The 19,427-nt window shown below is 37.0% G+C and overlaps 1 protein-coding gene across 3 annotated transcripts in view; it reads left to right on the top strand.

The window, feature by feature from the left end:
- HMCN1 (hemicentin 1) overlaps nt 1-19,427 on the top strand; it is a 546,207-nt gene that overhangs the window by 470,632 nt on the left and 56,148 nt on the right. For all 3 annotated transcript variants that reach the window (XM_005690978.3, XM_018060727.1, XM_018060728.1), the window contains 7 exons: nt 600-813; nt 2,741-2,875; nt 3,255-3,445; nt 5,056-5,137; nt 9,736-10,005; nt 10,580-10,750; nt 10,886-11,056. In XM_005690978.3, the coding sequence (XP_005691035.2) occupies nt 600-813; nt 2,741-2,875; nt 3,255-3,445; nt 5,056-5,137; nt 9,736-10,005; nt 10,580-10,750; nt 10,886-11,056 (1,234 nt within the window). The remainder of the gene's footprint in view (nt 1-599; nt 814-2,740; nt 2,876-3,254; nt 3,446-5,055; nt 5,138-9,735; nt 10,006-10,579; nt 10,751-10,885; nt 11,057-19,427) is intronic.

Raw genomic sequence — 19,427 nt, forward strand, 5'->3', positions numbered from 1 at the left:
TGGAAGAAAAGCAATCAGTGAGGCAGAAAGGAAACTAGGGGAATGGGGTGTCCTGGAAGCCAAGTGAAGACATGGTTTTAAAAAGAAGGAAGCCAGAATTGTGTCGAATGCTGCGAAAACTTCTAGTAAAATGATTGCCAAGAGCTGGCTATTGGATATAGCAAGTGGAATCTTGGAATTGCAGCTAATTGCCCTGACTGTTGCCATTTCCTTTGATCATTTTCATGGTCCTTGGTGCGCCACATTACCCAGAGAACCAGCTATGCCATCAAGATTCTAACAGCCTTTGGGAGTACATTTGCTCTTTAGTTGTACATTGTAGTACAGCAGTTGATGTTTAGTAAAACTGCATAATCTAAAGTTTTCTAAGATCTTCTTACTATAAAATGCTATAGTTCTGTAAGGTATGGACTTTTAATTTCTTAAACATTGTAAATTATGCTTTGTAAAAACTAGCCAGATGGTTCAGACTATAAGATGGAAATTTAAATCATCTTTAGAGTGCTCCTTTGGGGACCAAGCTATGCAGTTTTATGAATTATATGTAATATGATGTAAGACCGTGTAATTGTATGCACAATGACTTTTCTTTCTTTAAGCCGGAGGATTCTGGCACCTATACCTGCATTGCTAACAATGCCGCAGGTGAAGACACACACACCATCAGCCTGACTGTTCATGTTCTTCCTACTTTTACTGAACTCCCTGGAGATGTGTCATTAAATAAGGGAGAACAGCTCCGATTAAACTGTAAAGCAACTGGTATTCCATTGCCCAAGTTAACATGGACCTTCAATAACAATATCATCCCAGGTTGGTAATTTAATTCTTAAGAAGTGAATAAGTACACTGATAGAGAACTTGAAACCCATCTCCATTTTCTTTAACTGTGGGAATTGATTGAAATGTTGCATGAATTGATTGCTTTAAATTCTGTAAAATGTGTACTTTTGTCTGGATTTTAGCCTATGCCCAGTATATGTGTTCTTTTCATTCTTTAGAAAGGACGCATTGATCACAGGACCATATATTGAAGGATATAGGTAGGTTTTTTAACCTAAAACTAATTCCCCTCCCCGAGAAGTCATATACACAGATGCCCAAATGTATCCCCCTGGACCTCTTCGCTGTTCTCAGTCGTGTCTGAATCTTTGTGACCCCACCGACTGCAACCTGCCAGGCTTCTCTGTCCATAGGATTTCCCAGGCAAGAATACTGGACTGGGTTGCCATTTCCTCCTCCAGGGATATTCCTGACTTAGGGATCAAACTCGTGTCTCCCGCAGCTCCTGCATTGGCAGGAGAATTCTTTACCACTGAGCTACCTGAGACCTCCTTCCTTATTGATTAAGACAACTGTGAGAGCCCTGAAGATTCACCTAATTTTATAGAGAACTCTCTTTTCCGTTGTATGAATTAACCTCTCTAATCCACTATCAGAGTGTAGATCAATTAAGTAAACAATTTCCAATCTGTGTGTGCACTACATGTTCAGGTAGAGCCACGCATCACGGGGAAGATGTGTTGCTATCTGTTAGACTTTTATCACCAGCACGAAGATACTGTTTGTAAAAAGAAATTGTTGCTTCCTAAAATTGAGTTCTGAAGTACTACACTATTAGCACTTAAGAAATGCCTCGCTAGAAAGTTAGTAATAAGCTTGAGTTTTCTGTTATAAAGATTTATGATAACTAGAATTCATCAGCTGTGTCACCTCAACAGTAATAGTATAATATACTTCACTAAAGAACAATAAACTCTAAAAAACCTAATCAGGACTGTTTTCTGAAGATAGAATACTAACTTAGATATTTAAGTTTTTAAAGCTTAATTTTCCACTTACTATTCAGCAGTATGAAAAGTTTAAAAGATAATTTGAACCGGCTATATAGCACAGGGAACTCAACCCCATGCTCTGTGATGACCTAGATGGGTGGGATTGGGGGTTGGGGGAGTGGGGGTGGTCCAAGAGGGAGAAAATATATGTTCACATATACCTGATTCACTTTGTTGTACAAAAAAAACTTAACATTGTAAAGCAATTATATTCAAAAAAAAAGATAATTTGAATGGGAGAGAATCTGCAAAGTAAACATACTTAATGTAATTAGATATTGGTTGGTCTAATCAGAATCTTATTTAGTATCGATTGTTTTAGGATTCACATATTTATCTTATACTCTATTCCAAGTATTGAAACTACCTTTGGTAATTTATATCATTACCACTTATGGGCAAGTTCAAATTATTACAAATTTAATTTTGTCATTATTACCTAACTAGTGTAGGTGTTCATGACTTTCCTTCTGAGTTGCCAGGTCAGTTGAATTATAACTGAAAAGATTTCCATGTTTTTGATGTAAATTGTTTGGGAGGAAAAGTGGTGGTGAGAGAAATGAAATGGAAAATGTCACATTTCTGAAGGACAGATTTTTGAAACCTAGACAGAGTGCGAGCCAGCTCTAGGCAACTCTTTGAGATGAAAGGTGTAATCGAAAATAATTTTAGAAGATGTTTGTTATCATTCTCTTTTTCATTCTTCAAACAACTGTCTAGAGACATTGCAAATAGCTCAGAGGAAGAAATCTCTGGAAAGGGCTCTCTCCTCCAGTGTCATAATGAGATCTCTTTGGTTGAATTGCTGACCAACTCATAAATCTAACTTGCAAAATATTGAGCTGTCGTGATTATTTTCTCAGGTTACTGAGAGACATTTGTGTGCTCTACTCTGTTTCCTTCAGCCCACTTTGACAGCGTCAGTGGACACAGTGAACTTGTTATTGAAAGGATATCGAAAGAGGATTCAGGCACTTACGTGTGCACTGCCGAAAACAGCGTTGGTTTTGTGAAGGCAATTGGATTTGTTTATGTGAAAGGTGGGTGAAAGTGTTCTATTTTCAATATTTATGATGAATGGTTTGTATTTTGGATCCCTATTGTATAGTAATATGATGTAACTTCATGTTTATTAGTTTAGTCTTATTTCACAGATGTGCAAACTCATGAGATAAAAACAAATTATGAATGTTCATCTCAAAAGTAGGTAAGCAGTGTGTGAAGAGATGATTTGGCACAGATGGCATCATTCACTTGGATTACTGAAATGGACAAAATTCTCTCGCCAATTAGCATGAGCAGCTGATTCTGCAAGATTCATGGGGCTCAAAAGTGGCTTTTCCCCTCTTCACTAAATTGTCTTTTAAATAGGTTAGAATCACAAAGACTAATATACACTCGTCTTTTGTTATTTTCCAGAACCTCCAGTCTTCAAAGGTGATTACCCTTCTAACTGGATTGAACCACTTGGTGGTAATGCAATCCTGAATTGTGAGGTGAAAGGAGATCCCGCCCCAACCATCCAGTGGAGCAGAAGGGGGACTGATATTGAAATTAGCCACAGAATCCGGCAACTTGGCAATGGCTCCTTGGCCATTTATGGCACTGTGGTAAGTCACACTGTCAGTACACACTTTAAATGTCACAATCAACACCTCTCTATAGGTGCCATGGGAAGTTTCTCTGCATTCTTATTTTAATCATAAAATCTGAATCAATGGGTTCTTTTAAAAAACTGAAAAGATAGTTCAAATTGATGATTTTTAGCCCTTCAAAGGAGTACGAGCAATAAAAAAATTTGCTGCTTTGTTCTCCATCATTGACCTGTTACTCAGCATCAGTAGATAACTTCCTTAAATCTATTTTAGAATGAGGAATTTGAAGAATTACAAACACCATTTTAAATATAAGGTAGATTTCATCACTAAGTCAACAACTTTATCAGGCTTTCCAAAAGCTTCAGTAATTCAGGCAATATTAGTACTTTAAGTTATTCTAATTTGAGGGTCAAGGGAATGAGATATTTTATCTAAAAAATTCTAAAACTGAAGATGAGTTATTTGTTAACCCACTGTTGAATTCATTGAAATCGTAATTAGACTATACTGCCCAGTGGACCTGTTTCAATGGACCACTTTCGGTCTTTTATTCAGCTTGGTTTTATTTCAGCATTAGATGCTGTTGACTGTTCCTTCAATTTTGAGATGATTTCTACCTCTGGCTACACTAATCAGTCTGCTTCTTCACCGCTGCTTTCCCCACTTTACCGCTACACAAACATAACTACTTTTGAAGTCCTTGGTACTTCTTCTTATATTAATACTGATTTTCCACCACACAATTTCAGATTCCTAACCCTATGCCTTCAACCCCGAAACTCTTTCAAGTTCCACCTATAGTTTCCTATGAGAAATTTCTATCTGGATCATGCATTGATAGTTTGACTAAATTATCTAAACCAACATCCATCTCTCTTCTCCTACCCTCTTCCACTTCCTGCAATTCAGTTCCCCCCAATTGACTTATTCTTTTTATTAACAAGACCAGAATTCCTCTGTTCATAAGACCTTACCAAAATCTCTAATTAGATATCAAATCTAAATTCATGTGGTACTTCTTTTCTATATCATGTATGTATAAATTTATCACTTATGTTCTGTGATTTGCATCACTAGTAAATTAGTTTTTCACTTTCTTTCCTCTATTTCAAGCTTCTAAAGTAGAGGCTAACATTAATGTTTTTAATAACCTCTGTAACAAAGAACTAGATATTTGTTCATTTATTCTGAATATTTAATGCTTTTTAAGATATCTATTGGAGAAGGCAATGGCACCCCACTCCAGTACTCTTGCCTGGAAAATCCCATGGATGGAGGAGCCTGGTGGGTTACAGTCCATCGGGTCACTAAGAGTCATATTGGCATTTTTCTTTACTAAGATAATTTTGGGTAAATCATTATAAAAAATGGTATTTCTGCTTTGGTTTCTACCACTTATTGTTCCCTGAGAGTTCCCTAGGTTGTATAGAAAAAAAAAAAATTTAGCTAAGAATTTCTTTTTTTTAAAAATCTATTTGTATGGTTAAATATATGCAAGTTTTCCTATTTCTATTAAAATACCTTTTCATAAACACAATTGCATAAACAAGCTCATGGTGAAAAAAAATATGATTTTCACTGCTCAGTAGGCTATTTTTATAAAACACTGCTTATTTCCGTAGAATGAAGATGCTGGTGATTATACTTGTGTAGCTACCAATGAAGCTGGGGTGGTGGAACGCAGCATGAGTCTGACTTTGCAAAGTAAGCTGCTTAAATTTGATTGAAGAAATATCCATATAATTGTTCATTTAACTTTCTAGCAAATACATTAATGGTAGCTTTCAGAGTCTAATTTAGTTTGCTGCTGCTGATAGAGCAATTGTTATCAACCAGAAGACTGACACAACTTTGTACAGGTATTTTTGTCTATTTCACCTAACATATACAGTTCAAATTTGCAGTGGTTTGGTATCAGAGCTTTTGTTGCTGTTTGCAATATATTCGGTCAAATACCCTTTTTCTAGCTCCCTACCATTCTTATAAGGAGCTTACAAAGATGTCGTTTTATGGCACTTTAAAACTAGGTGTTAACAATAAAGACTAATGTAAATGAACTCAAGAGTTCTCTGGATCAGTTGCTGTCAATCTGTTGTGAAGTATCTGTGTGTTCTTGGCAGGATGAGCGTGCTTGTGATGAAGGTCCTCAGTGTAAACAATCAGAAGATAGGTTTCCGTAATTTGAAAAGCATGAAAGACTCCAGTGACTCAGTGGACAGACCCCAGAACCACTTCAGGGGCTGACCTGAGAACAGTGTCATTAAGTTAAGGAAATCAGTTTATTTTGTGAATAGGCTCGGTATTTAATGGAATGAATTTACATTTTTTATTCACGATTAAGAGATGCTGTAGACCATTTATTAACAGCTGTTTACCAAACTACTATTCTCTAAAACTTGAATAGATATTTCTCTATTTCTATATATTCTCTGGAATGCTGACTAGATATTTAATAGATATTGAAGACGGTGGTACCCCCTGCAGCCTTAGTGAGGTATAATTGACAAATAAAACTATGTATATTTAAAGCATACAGTATAGAACTTGCCTGGTGGTCCAGTGGTTAAGACTTCTACTGCAGGGGGTGCAGGTTCCATACCAAGCCAGGAAACTAAGATCCTACACGCCACGTGGCATGGTGAAAGAAAGTAAAGTGTACAGTGTGATGATTTGATTTACATATATTGAATTAACATATTCATCACCTCACACTTTTTTTGTTGTTTGTTTTTTTTGTGGGATTTTTGGTGAGAATGCTTAAGATCTACTCAGCAAATTTCAAGTATAGAGTATGGTGTGACTAACTGGAGTCATCATACTATACATTAGATTCTCAAAAGTTACTCATTTTTATGATGAAAAGTCTGTATGTTTTGACCAGTGTCTGCCCACCTCCCCACCCTTCAGCCCCTGGCCACCCCCAGTCTATTCTCTGTTCCTGACTTTTTGAGATTCTACATGTAAGTGACAGCATGCAACTATTTGCCTCTTGTCTGGCGTATTTCACTTAACACAATGCCTTCCATGTTGTCACAAATGGCAGGATTCCCTCCTTTTCGTGGCTGAATAATATTCAGTAGAGTAATATTCTATTGCTGAATTTTATTCTAATAGAACAAAATTCTAATCTATACAATAGAATATTATATACATTATATACAATAGAATATTATACAATAGAATATATTATTCATAAGCTTGTTTCTGTGTCTAAGATAGTGTTTTATTAAAATACAAATGTACCAAATAATAACTTTATGGATATCATTAGGAGAAAAGTAGAGTGCCATGATTGAATAATTCTGAGAAAAATAGATTAAACAAAGTTTTCATTTATTAAATATATATATATATATAAGAGCACCTACTATATGCCAAGCTCTGCTTAGGTGCACCAGTTTTCTTTACTCCAGATATTTCCAGAAATGTTAGCATGCAGATGTGAATTTAACTCAATTAGAGGAGGATATAATAACCTAAATTTCCCCCCCAAAAATGTTATTCTCATGAAATCCCCCCAACCCAGGGTTTCATGGCTTTCTTGGGTGAATGTATGTAGGGCATCTCACAATTAATCTCCCCAGGGAGAGTGATTCACTGGCCAAGTTTAAGAAATACTGCATTAGATTAGCTCATTTACATATACTGACAATAAATTCATTGTAATAAATGAGGGATATAAAAAAGTAAAAAATACAATGTTTTAAAGTCTTCATTTAGATAAAATGCTCATTTAACAAATTATTATATGACTGATAGAATTAATTAAACTTTGAAAGATGTACATATGGAATTTTTTCTTTTCCTTTTTTAATTTTTTTACATATGGGACTTATTGTTAAATTAATTTATAGACTGTGTCCCATTGGAAATGTTCAAATATGGAATCTAAATGAAGAGTCTTAGTTTTATTTAACACTTTTTTGACCATAATAATATGAACAGGCTTATTTATTCAATGTTCTTATTTAGTGTGTTGCATGAGTAATTGAGCCATTTACTTTAGTCAACAACAGTTTATGGAATACATAATGTAATCTGAAACTGGAGGGGTGTTCTTAGAGCCCGGAAAGTTCTTAAAGTGATTTTAATATAAACGTCAAGTAAGAATGCAATTTGAGGATGATGCGGACATATATATGAATAATACATTAATAACACTGAAAGATTCAAACCTCATGTGAAAGAATTCCTTTTGTAAAAGACAACATGTCAGTGATACTTTTACATAAAATACTATCATAGTAGTATTACCATAAAACACATTTTACTTCTGTTTTTGTTTTGTGTTCTATCATTCCAGATACAGCTCCTGGTCTGTAATATGCAACCACCACCCTGAATTATCTCATATGCATCACTTTCTGTTGAGCCAATCCTTCCACCATTCAGTTCAGTCTGAAACACTGCTGTCATCCTATCAGACTCTATCAAGAAAAAACACACTCCCCTATTCTCACCTATTCAAATGTAAACCCTTTAGATTTTCTTTTAAGATTTTAACCAAATGTTTAAAACCTGCATGCTGCTGCTGTCCAGGCTGAATCACCTTTCAGAGCTAACTATCTCTATACTGTTTGCTTCTCTCCATGGCAGTTCCTTTCTCCTATATGTAATCTCACTCATTTTTTTTAAAAATCCAGTTTAAGCTTCTTTTCCATGAAGTCCTTTGTATTCTCTTTCTTGACATTGTAGACCAGTATAACTATTATGCCACCAACTTTTTATATTTTATGGTTCCTTTGATCTTCCCAATACCTTCATTTGAACAGCTGTCATCCACTATAGATACTGTTGACCTCTCGCTCCTCCTTGAAACACACTTTGGTTACTAGGATACCATTTTCTTCTGAATTTCTTCCTTCCTCAGTGATCAGCTCTGAGTATCATTTACAGGCTCATTTTCTGTTCGTTTCTTACCTAATAATGTTGCAATAGTTTCTGTCTTTGGATCTCTCCCTCTCATTTTAGACTCACTCCTGAAGCAATCTTACCTCTATCTCTATTCTAAGCTTGAGATAAGAATATCTAGACATCTCCACTTGACTGTCCTACAGATATCTCAAGCTCAGCATTTCTAAATGGATGCAAATCATCATTCTTTATTCCTTCCTAAGATATCTTTCTTGTGTATTCTACTAAATTTACCCAGAGATAAACTGTATTCCCCAAATCAAAACCCTGTAGTCTCAATTCATCCCTTTATGCTATACTATTGAATGGCTAACTCCTATAACTCCTACTTTAATAATTCTTAAATGTCTTCTTTTACCTCTTCATTTCCAGACATACTTTTGCTTGATGTATTGAGTCACTATTGTTTAGGCTCTCATGTTACCACACATTTATCTATTCTGTACTAAATTCTGTTCTACCTATTGTGTTACTAAATTTTATATGTATATTATAGCTCAATAACTGGTTACTTGTCTGTCTTATAAATAGACTCTGAATCCCTTGAAACTAGATACTGTATCTGTGCACAATGCCTGGCAAGAAATAAATTCTCAATATATGTATATATTGAGGGAGAAGGCAATGGCACCCCACTCCAGTACTCTAGCCTGGAAAATCCTATGGACAGAGGAACCTGGTAGGCTGCAGTCCATGGGGTCGCTAAGAGTCGGATACGACTGAGCGACTTCACTTTCACGCATTGGAGACGGGAATGGCAACCGACTCCAGTGTTCTTGCCTGGAGAATCCCAGGGACGGGGGAGCCTGGTGGGCTGCTGTCTATGGGGTCGCGCAGAGTCGGACACGACTGAAGTGACTTAGCAGCAGCAGCAGTATATATTGAGAATGATGATCAGGGATGAAAGAATAACTTAATAACGACTCTTTACCTCAAAAACTGATGTAAGGGAAAGAATTAAATGTTCACCATGTAAAACACAGACAAAAGCAATAACAAAAATAGTAAGAACAGTAGTACTAAAGATATTGTCTTCTTGTCTTTTGTTGAAGATCTGTGCTTGCATCATCTTAGTTGAGTCAAACAAGATCCTCTGAACTAGGCACCATTTTTAAGGACACAGTGATTCAAAAGAGGCAGAATGTGAATCCAGAAAAGCACAACTGCAGAGCCCATGCTCTAGGCTAGATTGCTTAGGCATTTAAAATTTTTACCGTTTACTAAATAAAACATTCTGTCAATGGCAATTACAACCTTAACAGTTGAGAAGCTACATTTTATTTAAAAAAATCAGTTTAATTTTTTTCTAAATAATGTTATTATAGAATATGACTCACAATGTAAATATAATTCCACAAAAACTAAGAAACATGTGCTTTTCTCCATAGGTCCTCCTATTATCACTCTTGAACCAGTAGAAACTATTATTAATGCTGGCAGCAAAGTCATCTTGAATTGTCAAGCAACTGGAGAGCCTCGTCCAACCATTACATGGTCCCGTCAAGGGCACTCTATCCTCTGGGATGAGCGAATTAATGTGTTGTCCAACAACTCATTACACATCGCTGCTGCTCAGAAAGAAGATACATCTGAGTATGAATGCGTTGCTCGAAACTTGATGGGTTCTGTCCTTGTGAGAGTGCCTGTCATAGTCCAGGGTGAGTGTGATATTTGTTTACCCTGATATGTTCTTATTAAACAGTACCTGGGGCAATCTAAACAATAAAAACCATTCAGCATCTTAGCCCACATCTCTTGTACCCTTAAGATACTTCTAGCTTATAGGGATAGGACAAAAATCACATTACAAACTGAAGAGATTAAAAACAGTACAGATGAGAGCTGCAGAATACTACGTTAATAATTCAAAATCCCAAATGGAATTTTGTTTTTAAAACTAGGTTAAAATTATTCTCAAAAATCAGTGCATAGTTTTGCTTCAAAGAATGACATATTTCCAAAAGGTAAACAGCATATAAATCTCTTCGTCGCTCACTCTTTCAACAGCCATGTCCAAATGAATCAGGACTGGAACCAGGAAGAAACTCTAGTTAACTGCTCAGTGCTTCTCGGATGCTTTGGTTTTAATTTTACACTAAAGAAGAGCTTCCATAAACAATTTCTCAGCCTTTCTATGTTCAGTGCTAGACCAAGTGCATGTCTTCCATGAAATCTGACTTACAATTTTTGTATTTACAATAACAGAGACCAAGTACAGTGTTTTATTTGCAGTCCCCGGTGGCTTTTCCCAGTGGTCGGCCTGGAGACCCTGCAGTGTCACCTGTGGAAAAGGGATCCAGAAGAGGAGTCGTCTGTGCAACAACCCCTCTCCAGCCAATGGGGGGAAGCCTTGCCAGGGATCGGATTCAGAAATGCAAAACTGTCACCAGAAGCCATGTCCAGGTACACCTCTTTATTCAACAGACAGGCACGTGGTTCAATAGATACCCACTTCTGTCCCCTAACTATGGCTTGTCTCAGTATAAGTTCTTTCGATTGAAACGTCCCTGATGGTGTTAACGTGTCGCCTTTGGATAGTGGATGGGAACTGGTCGGAATGGAGTCCCTGGGAAGAATGCACGAGGAGCTGTGGACGCGGCAACCGAACCAGGACCAGAACTTGCAATAATCCATCAGCTCAACACGGTGGGCGGCCGTGTGAAGGGACTGCCGTGGAAACCATCATGTGCAACATTCGGCCTTGCCCAGGTGAGAACCCAGAGATGGGCAAAACTTGCGTCTTTTTGACCCATACAAAGGAGTTATAATTACCTTTTCTTCTTTATTGAGAAAAGATGTTATGGCCTCAACCTTTGAACACATTCTCTATGTTTCACTTCTGTCTCATAGATATGAGGGTGTGGCATTAAATTAGTGTTAATTCAAGTACCTGATTTAACTGAACATGAGAAAGATTTCCAAACTGTGGTATATTTTTAATCATTTAAATGCAATCAAATTAATAGAATTTTAGAGATGTTGAAGACCTTAGATAACAGCTAATCCAGTCATTCATTTTCAGATGAGAAAAATGAAGCCTAGAGAGGTTAAAGACCTGCCCAGAAATACATGGCTGGCGAGGAGAAAATAGCATTAGCTACATTCACTCAATAAATGTCATGTGCTAGGAACCATGCTTAGGACTTTATCTACATGTCATTTTTGACTTTGTGAAACAACACAGGTATTTTAGGGTTCTAGGTGTCTTCACTATAAGAATCTTTGCTGCCAAGTAAGCAGTATTGCCACACAACTAAATAGACCATAAGACAATTTTGCTGTAAAAGATAAATTAATGAAAATAAAGGTACATCTAAAAGGATATAATTAAGATGAAAAATTAAAAACAAAGTTTTTAAACAATTTGTTATGAAAAATTAAAAATGAAAATATTTTGGAAAATACTTGAATACATTCCAAATGTGTGTAAATTCATGTTATAGTTGTATTGCTTCCCCAATGGGTCAAGTGGTAAAGAATCTACATGCAATGCAGGAGAGGCAGGAAACTTGAGTTTGATCCCTGGATCAGGAGGATCCCCTGGAGAAGGAAATGGCAACCCACTCCAGTGTCCTTGCCAGGGAAATCCCACGGACAGAAGAGCCTGGTGGGCTACTGTTCATAGGATGGCAAAGCCGGACATGACTGAGCTTGCATGCACGTAGTTGTATTGGGGTATATCTTGGAAAACAAAGGTACTTCCTTTCTCAAAGTTTATCATCAATGATTCAGGATCTTAGTGTGTTAGCCACTCAGTCATGTCCAACTCTTTGTGACTCCATGGACTGTAGCCCACCAGGCTCCTCTATCCATGGGATTTCCCAGGCAAGAATACCATTTCCTTCTCCAGAGGATCTTCCCAACCCAAGGACTGAACCCGGGTCTCCCACATTGCAGGCAGATTCTTTACTGTTTGAGCCACTAGGGAAACCCTCAGAATCTTATGTTGGATATAAGTTCTTTCTGATGTAAAAAAAAATCTGCTGTTAAGTCTTTTCAGCTGTCCCCTGAGAGTAAAATGAACAGAGGAGGGATACTGCTATTTTTTATCAATATATGTAACATATATAATTGATCATACATACCTGGACCACAGTTAAATGTTCCATCCCATTCTCAGTCCTTATATTTCACCAAATTCTCTAAGTCAGATTCTGTCTCAAATACCACAATTCTGGCTACATTATGTTACCATTTTCTAGAAACATATTCATCAAGAAACACATAACCTTTTCCTTTTGTGGGGATATAAGAAGAGCTTGATGGGTTTGCCTGCAACTTCTAATATTGTGTGATAAATTTGATAAAGACAGCATTAGAAACCAGTCTTTAGTACCTAAATTAGCTAAAAATGATACTGGAATAATACTCCTAAAGGCTGTTATGAATTACAGTTAGTCATTCAGTCATGCCTGACTCTTTGCAACCCCATGGACTGTAGCCCGTCAGGCTGCTCTGTCCATGGAATTGTCCAGGCAAGAATATTGGAGTGTGTACCCATTCCCTTCTCCAGGGGATCTTCCTGACCCAGGGATTGAATACAGGGTCTTCTGTATTGCAGGCAGATTCTTTACTGTCTGAGGCACCAGGGTAGCCCCTATCCTATGAATTAGTCATTACCCTTTTATATTCACCATAGCTTGGTAAATCTTTGCTTTTGACAGGTGGGAGGGATGATTGTGCTCACCGAAGGATTTACAAACTGATATGTTATCACTTTAGTATGGTATGCAGTCCGACTTTATACTCTTATTTCACACTTCAGTAAGTTCTCTTATCACTGTATTTTCTATCAAGTCATTATACATGTTATCGACTTTGCTAAGACCATCACATCTGCTCATCACTCTATAGATCTTAATGAGACCTAAGATGTATATAATATAAAAATGGGAACACTGAGTCAGTAGGGAAATGAAACCACTACCAACTTGTTGAAACCTGTCAACCAGTTATTTTATCTTTCACAGCAAAATTGCCCCATAGCCAATTAGTTGGAGGAAAACCTCTTTGGGGCAAAAATTCTCAGAGTGACTATACTAGGTGTGGTATAGTAGGGCTTTTTCAGATTAAAGTGACAGAAATTAAATTAAAATAAATAGACCATCTATTTAGACCATCTAAATAGACCAAGCTTAAATACTAAGCGTCCATAGAAAATTCTATTTTCAGGTATGATTGAATCCAAGAATTTGGCTAATGTTCATACCAGAGTGTTTTCCATCTCTCATTTCTGCTTTCCTTTCTTTGGCTTTATTCTTCATTAGACTCTGTATGTGTGGAAAAAATGACTGGTGGTACCTGGCCTACAAGGGCCTTAGAATCTAAGACCTCAGAACAAAAGAGTTCCTCTCTCTCAGAATTTGTATCAGCCTCTGGGAAGGAACTGCTTGATTTTGTGGGTCCCAGGCTCACCTCTGAACTCAGGGAGTCCAGGAGAAGGATACTGCTCTGAGAGCCAGCTTGGGCTACTTAATCACAGTGGATCAAGAGAGGCAAGGCTCCTTGTTTGACAGCCTGAAAGAAATCCTGTGGAATAGAAATCACTCATTAATCCAACAGATATTTATTGCGCACTCGGTCTGTGTTCAAGGCACTGTTCTAACTGCTAGGATTTAATGGTAAATGGAGAATGTCACTCGCATACTGATAAGCATATAGAACAAACTCAAGAGTTGAAGTGAAAGAGCATACCTGGAAGAGATACTTTACCTGAGATGGTCTAAAAAAGGGATGTTGACAAAAATGAGATAGTTACCCTCTGCACTGGGTATTGCATTCTATTGTACAATTCAGGAAACTATATGATAAAATATTTGATATGAGAAAATACATGATAATTTACTGAGCTTATATAACTACTAAAAAGTGAATTAAGGATTTGTACCCAAGTTGATCTGATTCCTAAGCCTATTCACTTAGATCTTGGGTATCTTAATTTGCAGCTGAGAATTTCTATTATGTTATAAAAATTAAATATTCTTATGAAATCTAAAAAAAATTAAAAAGCCAAGATTATTTTAATCTTGAAAAATTAGAAAGTTAATTATAACAACATATCAAACCAGAAATACCTGATTAATCTTTGTACAGTTTATTAGCTATGATATCATTTAGCTTTTCATTATATAGATATTTGTACATGTCCTAAAATAAAGCTCAAGGTGTCTTTTTTTTTCTTTCTGTTTTTATTGAGTAACTGTTGGCTTACTGCAGTCTTGCTTGCTGTTCTGTTGGCTTACTGATTTTTAGACTTTCTTTGGTTATCTCTCAGCCCCTAAACCAATTGAATTTAGCTGTTATTATGGCATATTGTCAGTGGTGTTCTGGATCCAGCCTCTGAGAGCATGTGTCTTTTCCCACTGGGAGTTTCATGACATCACATTAATAGGTAGATATTGACCATGGTGGGAGTGTTTTGTATCATAAAAACTATAGATGCTATAAATCAGTGTTTCCTCCCTACTCCCAGAGACCTGGCTGTTAAACATTTATCAGTGTGCTGCTACTGCTGAGTCGCTTCAGTCGTGTGCGACTCTGTGTGACCCCATAGACAGCAGCCCACTTGGCTCCTCTGTCTCTGGGATTCTCCAGGCAAGAACACTGGAGTGGGTTGCCATTGCCTTCTCCAGTGCGTGAAAGTGAAAAGCGAAAGTGAAGTCGCTAAGTCGTCCCGACTCTTAGCGACCCCATGGACTGCAGCCTCCCAGGCTCCTCCGTCCATGGGACTCTTTATCAGTGTATACCACTGCAAAATGGGCATAGCCTAAGATGGTCTTTTTCATCCAGGGAGTATGTCAGCATCTTAGGGACAGAAGAGGTTTTCTTTTAATACATTGTTGGATTCAACTTGATAATATTTGTTGAGACTTTTTACATCTATGTTCATGAAAGATATTGGCCTGTAGTTTCCCTTTTTTGTAATGTCTTTGTCTGGTTTTAGTATTAGAGTGATTCTGGCCTCATAGAAAGAGTTAGGCAGTAGTCTCTCTGCTCTGTCCTTTGAAAGAAAAGGTAGAGAATTGGTATATGGTCCATTTTTTCCCACATATGTTTGGTAAAATTCAACAGTAAACCCATCTGGTACTGTGTTTTCTGTTATGGAAGTTTATTAATTAGTGATTACATTTCTTTAATAGATATAGAACTATTCAAACTGTTTTCTCATGTGAGTTTTGGCAAATTGTGTCTTTCAGGGAGTTGGTCTATCCCATCTAGGTTGTCAAACTGGCAGACATAGAGTTGTTCAAACTCTATTAATATTCCTTTTAATATTTTTAATACCCATAGGATCTATAGAGATGCCTCCTCTTTTATTTCTGATATTAATAATTTGTATTCTTGTTCTCTTGATTAGCCTGGCTAGAATCTTACTGATTTTATTGATCTCTTCAAAGAATTGGCTTTAGGTTTCATTGATTATTATCTATTGATTTCCTATGTTCAGTTTCACTGATCTCTGCTCTATTTCTTTTCTTCTTTAGATTTCATTTTCTCTTCTTTTTTAGTTTCCTGAGGTGGAAATGTAGATGATTTATTTTAGATCTTCTCTAATATATGCATCCAGTACTATGAATTTCCCTCTAAGCACTACTTTTGCTATATCCCACAAATTTTGATAAGTTGTATTTTCATTTGCATTTAATTCAAAATATTTTTAATATCTCAAGATTTCTTCATGAAATTGTATTATTTAGTAGTGTGTTGTTTAATGTCCACATATTTGGGGATTTTGCATCTATTATTGATTTCTAGCTTGATTCCATTGTGGTCTGAGAACAGACATCATATAATTTCTATTTTTTAAAATTTGTTAAAGTATATTTTATGGCTCAGAATGTGGTCCACCTTGACGAATGTTCCGTGTGAACCTGAGAACAATGTAAATTCTGCTGTTCTCAGATGAACTAGCCTATAGACGCCAACTATATCTAGTTGATTGCTGTTCTTGAGTTCAGTCATTTCCTTATTGTTTTTCTGCCTGCTGGATCTGTTATTTCTGATTTTTCCCAGTCATATATGCTTCATAAACTCTTTTTCCCATTCCACGATCTCTTCCAAGATCACACTTGCATTTACGTGTCATGTCTCTTTCAGTTCAGTTGCTCAGTCGTGTCCGACTCTTTACGACCCCATGAATCGCAGCATGCCAGGCCTCCCTGATGTCTCTTTAGTCCCTTTCAATTGGAACAATTTCTTAGCTACTTTTTACATCGTATGGCCTTGCTATTTTTTAAGTCTATAGGCTAATCATTTTGTAAGAATTTTCCATTTAGGTGTGATATTTTTTCATGATTAGATTCAGATTTTGCATTTTGGCAGACATATCATAGAAATGATTGTGTTCTCAGTACATCATATCACATGACATCTCAAACTGGTGATGTTAACTTTGTTCACTTTAACAGTGAACAGTGTTTTTCCAGTGTGTAGTTACTATATTTACCTTTGTAATAAGCATTTTGTAGGGAAACTTTAAGACTTCATAAACATCTTGTTTCTTATCAGTCTTTTACCTACCATTTTTAGCCTCTATTTATGATTTATTTTTGCTTTAAATCAGTTATTACTATGATCTTACAAGACATTTTATTTCTAACTCAATCATATCTCCTACATCTATTATTGGCTTTCCACTGTAGGAAAAAACTTTTCTCTCTCTTTCTCCCTTTTTTTTTTTTTTTGAGTTATATCAGTAATAACTCAAATACCCTTTCCTTCAGTGATTTATAATGCACAACTGTCATTTATTATGATGCACAAATTGTCCTAGACTTGGTTAGTGGAGATCCCTTGAGGCTATCTTCAGTGTCCTCTTGACCTGTCCCCATGATTCTATGAACACTTCTACTTTCTGGTACAAATTGCTATTTTAGGCCTACTCATTGGAAAAGACTCTGATGCTGGGAGGGATTGCGGGCAGGAGGAGAAGGGGACGACAGAGGATGAGATGGCTGGATGGCATCATCGACTCAATGGACGTCAGTTTGAGTGATCTCCGGGAGTTGGTGATGGACAGGGAGGCCTGGCGTGCTGGAAGTCATGGGGTTGCAAAGAGTCGGACATGACTGAGTGACTGAACTGAACTGTCTTCCCTCTAAAAAAGACTGATATCTTCTGGAGTAGGCCATCCTGTTGCCATATGAGTCAGTTATTAAAGATATATTGTTGGATTGCTGAAAGACTGAGCTTTTTTTGAAGTATCATTCTGAAAGCATTGAGAACTTTGAGTGAAGAATAGCAGTACTAGCTCAGGGCTCACACTTAGGTGATATTGTGTGTCTTATACTTTTCTAACACTTTTCAACTATCAACTCATTACTTTTCATGCCCATCCTAGTAAGGTAGGTTCTTTTCTTATCCACATACTGCAGATGAAGAAACTAGACACCCAGAAGCTAAGTAATTCGTCTAGGATCACACAGCTAGTAAGGGCAGAGTCGTTATTCAGGCACAGGGTATCTGCTCTAGAGTCTCTGCTCTCTTGCCTTTCCAAAATCAGAACCGCAATGCAGTGTAATAACAAATTCATCTGTTTTACTTTTCATAATGTTCTAATTCCTCCATAGCTGCTGTCTTTTGTATTCTTTATATACTATGATATTTTATACCTTCTCTGGTTTATATTGTCATTTTTGCTATCCCTCCATTCACATAAAAGAAACATTTCAATTCTACCACGTTTCATGCCATGAAATTCAATTTTGGTTAGGGTTTTCTCAGTTCAGTCGCTCAGTTGTGTCCAACTCTTTGTGACCCCACGAATCACAGCATGCCAGGCCTCCCTGTCCATCACCAACTCCCGGAGTTCACTCAGACTCACGTCCATCGAGTCAGTGATGCCATCCAGCCATCTCATCCTCTGTTGCCCCCTTCTTCTCCTCCTGCCTCCAGTCCCTCCCAGCATCAGAGTCTTTTCCAATGAGTCAACTCTTCGCATGAGGTGGCCAAAGTACTGGAGTTTCAGCTTTAGCATCATTCCTTCCAAAGAAATCCCAAGGCTGTCTCCTTGCAGTCCAAGGGATTCTCAAGAGTCTTCTCCAACACCACAGTTCAAAAGCATCAGTTCTTAGGCGCTCAGCCTTCTTCACAGTCCAACTCTCACATCCATACATGACCGCAGGAAAAACCATAGCCTTGACTAGATGGGCCTTAGTCAGCAAAGTAATGTCTCTGCTTTTGAATATGCTATCTAAAACTTTTCTTCCAAGGAGTAAGCGTCTTTTAATTTCATGGCTATATTGACTTAAAAAATTAAAAGGATCTTCAGCTAAAACCTCTATCCATATGTCATAGAAACTGTAGCCCACTAGGTTCCTCTACCCATGGAATTCTCCAGGCAAGAACGCTGAAGTGGGTAGCCATTTCCTTCTCCAGGGGATCTTCCCCACATAGGGATCAAACCCAGGTCTCTTGCATTGCAGGCAGATTCTTTACCATCTGAGTCACCAGGGAAGCTCCATAATAGAATCTACAGAGATAAGAAATTAATAAATGTCACCCAGTTGTAATCCCCCCAAAAAATGCATGTATCATAAAGCTTTTTATAAAAGATAAAGTCTTTCATTAACCAACACCCTTGAAAATAGGACATATTAAAACAGCTGGAATAGCAGAATTTTGAAATGCCATAGTCCATATATAATAACTATGAACATCAGTGAGTTTAATTAATAAAGTAGTAGTCTTGAATAGTACTTGCCATTTAATGAAAGGCTTTCTTTCCCTTTTATGTTTAGTCAAATAATTTTTAGTATAGATTCTTGTCAGCTGAAATAAATTTGTGACTGTTTCTTGTGTCTACAAAGTACAAGAATATGTAGTCAATTCAATTAGACAACAGATAATTAGAAGAAAATTCAAGATGTGTTTTGAAATATTTTCTAAACAAAGAAACCAAATGATAATTCCATTCCTTGTTTCTCAACTTACAGGTTGTGTTGGTAAGAGAATATTTAGACAGGACCTTAAAGCCCTATGGTTCCTATCTTGGTTAAACCTGGTGACCACGGCAACAAGCTTTTTGAGTCCCACATCTAGAAAATACCTTTTGACAAAAATATGACCTGATACTGACTTA

This window comes from Capra hircus, chromosome 16 (genome assembly GCF_001704415.2).
Source record: "Capra hircus breed San Clemente chromosome 16, ASM170441v1, whole genome shotgun sequence".
In the NCBI taxonomy this organism is placed as follows: Eukaryota; Metazoa; Chordata; class Mammalia; order Artiodactyla; family Bovidae; genus Capra; species Capra hircus.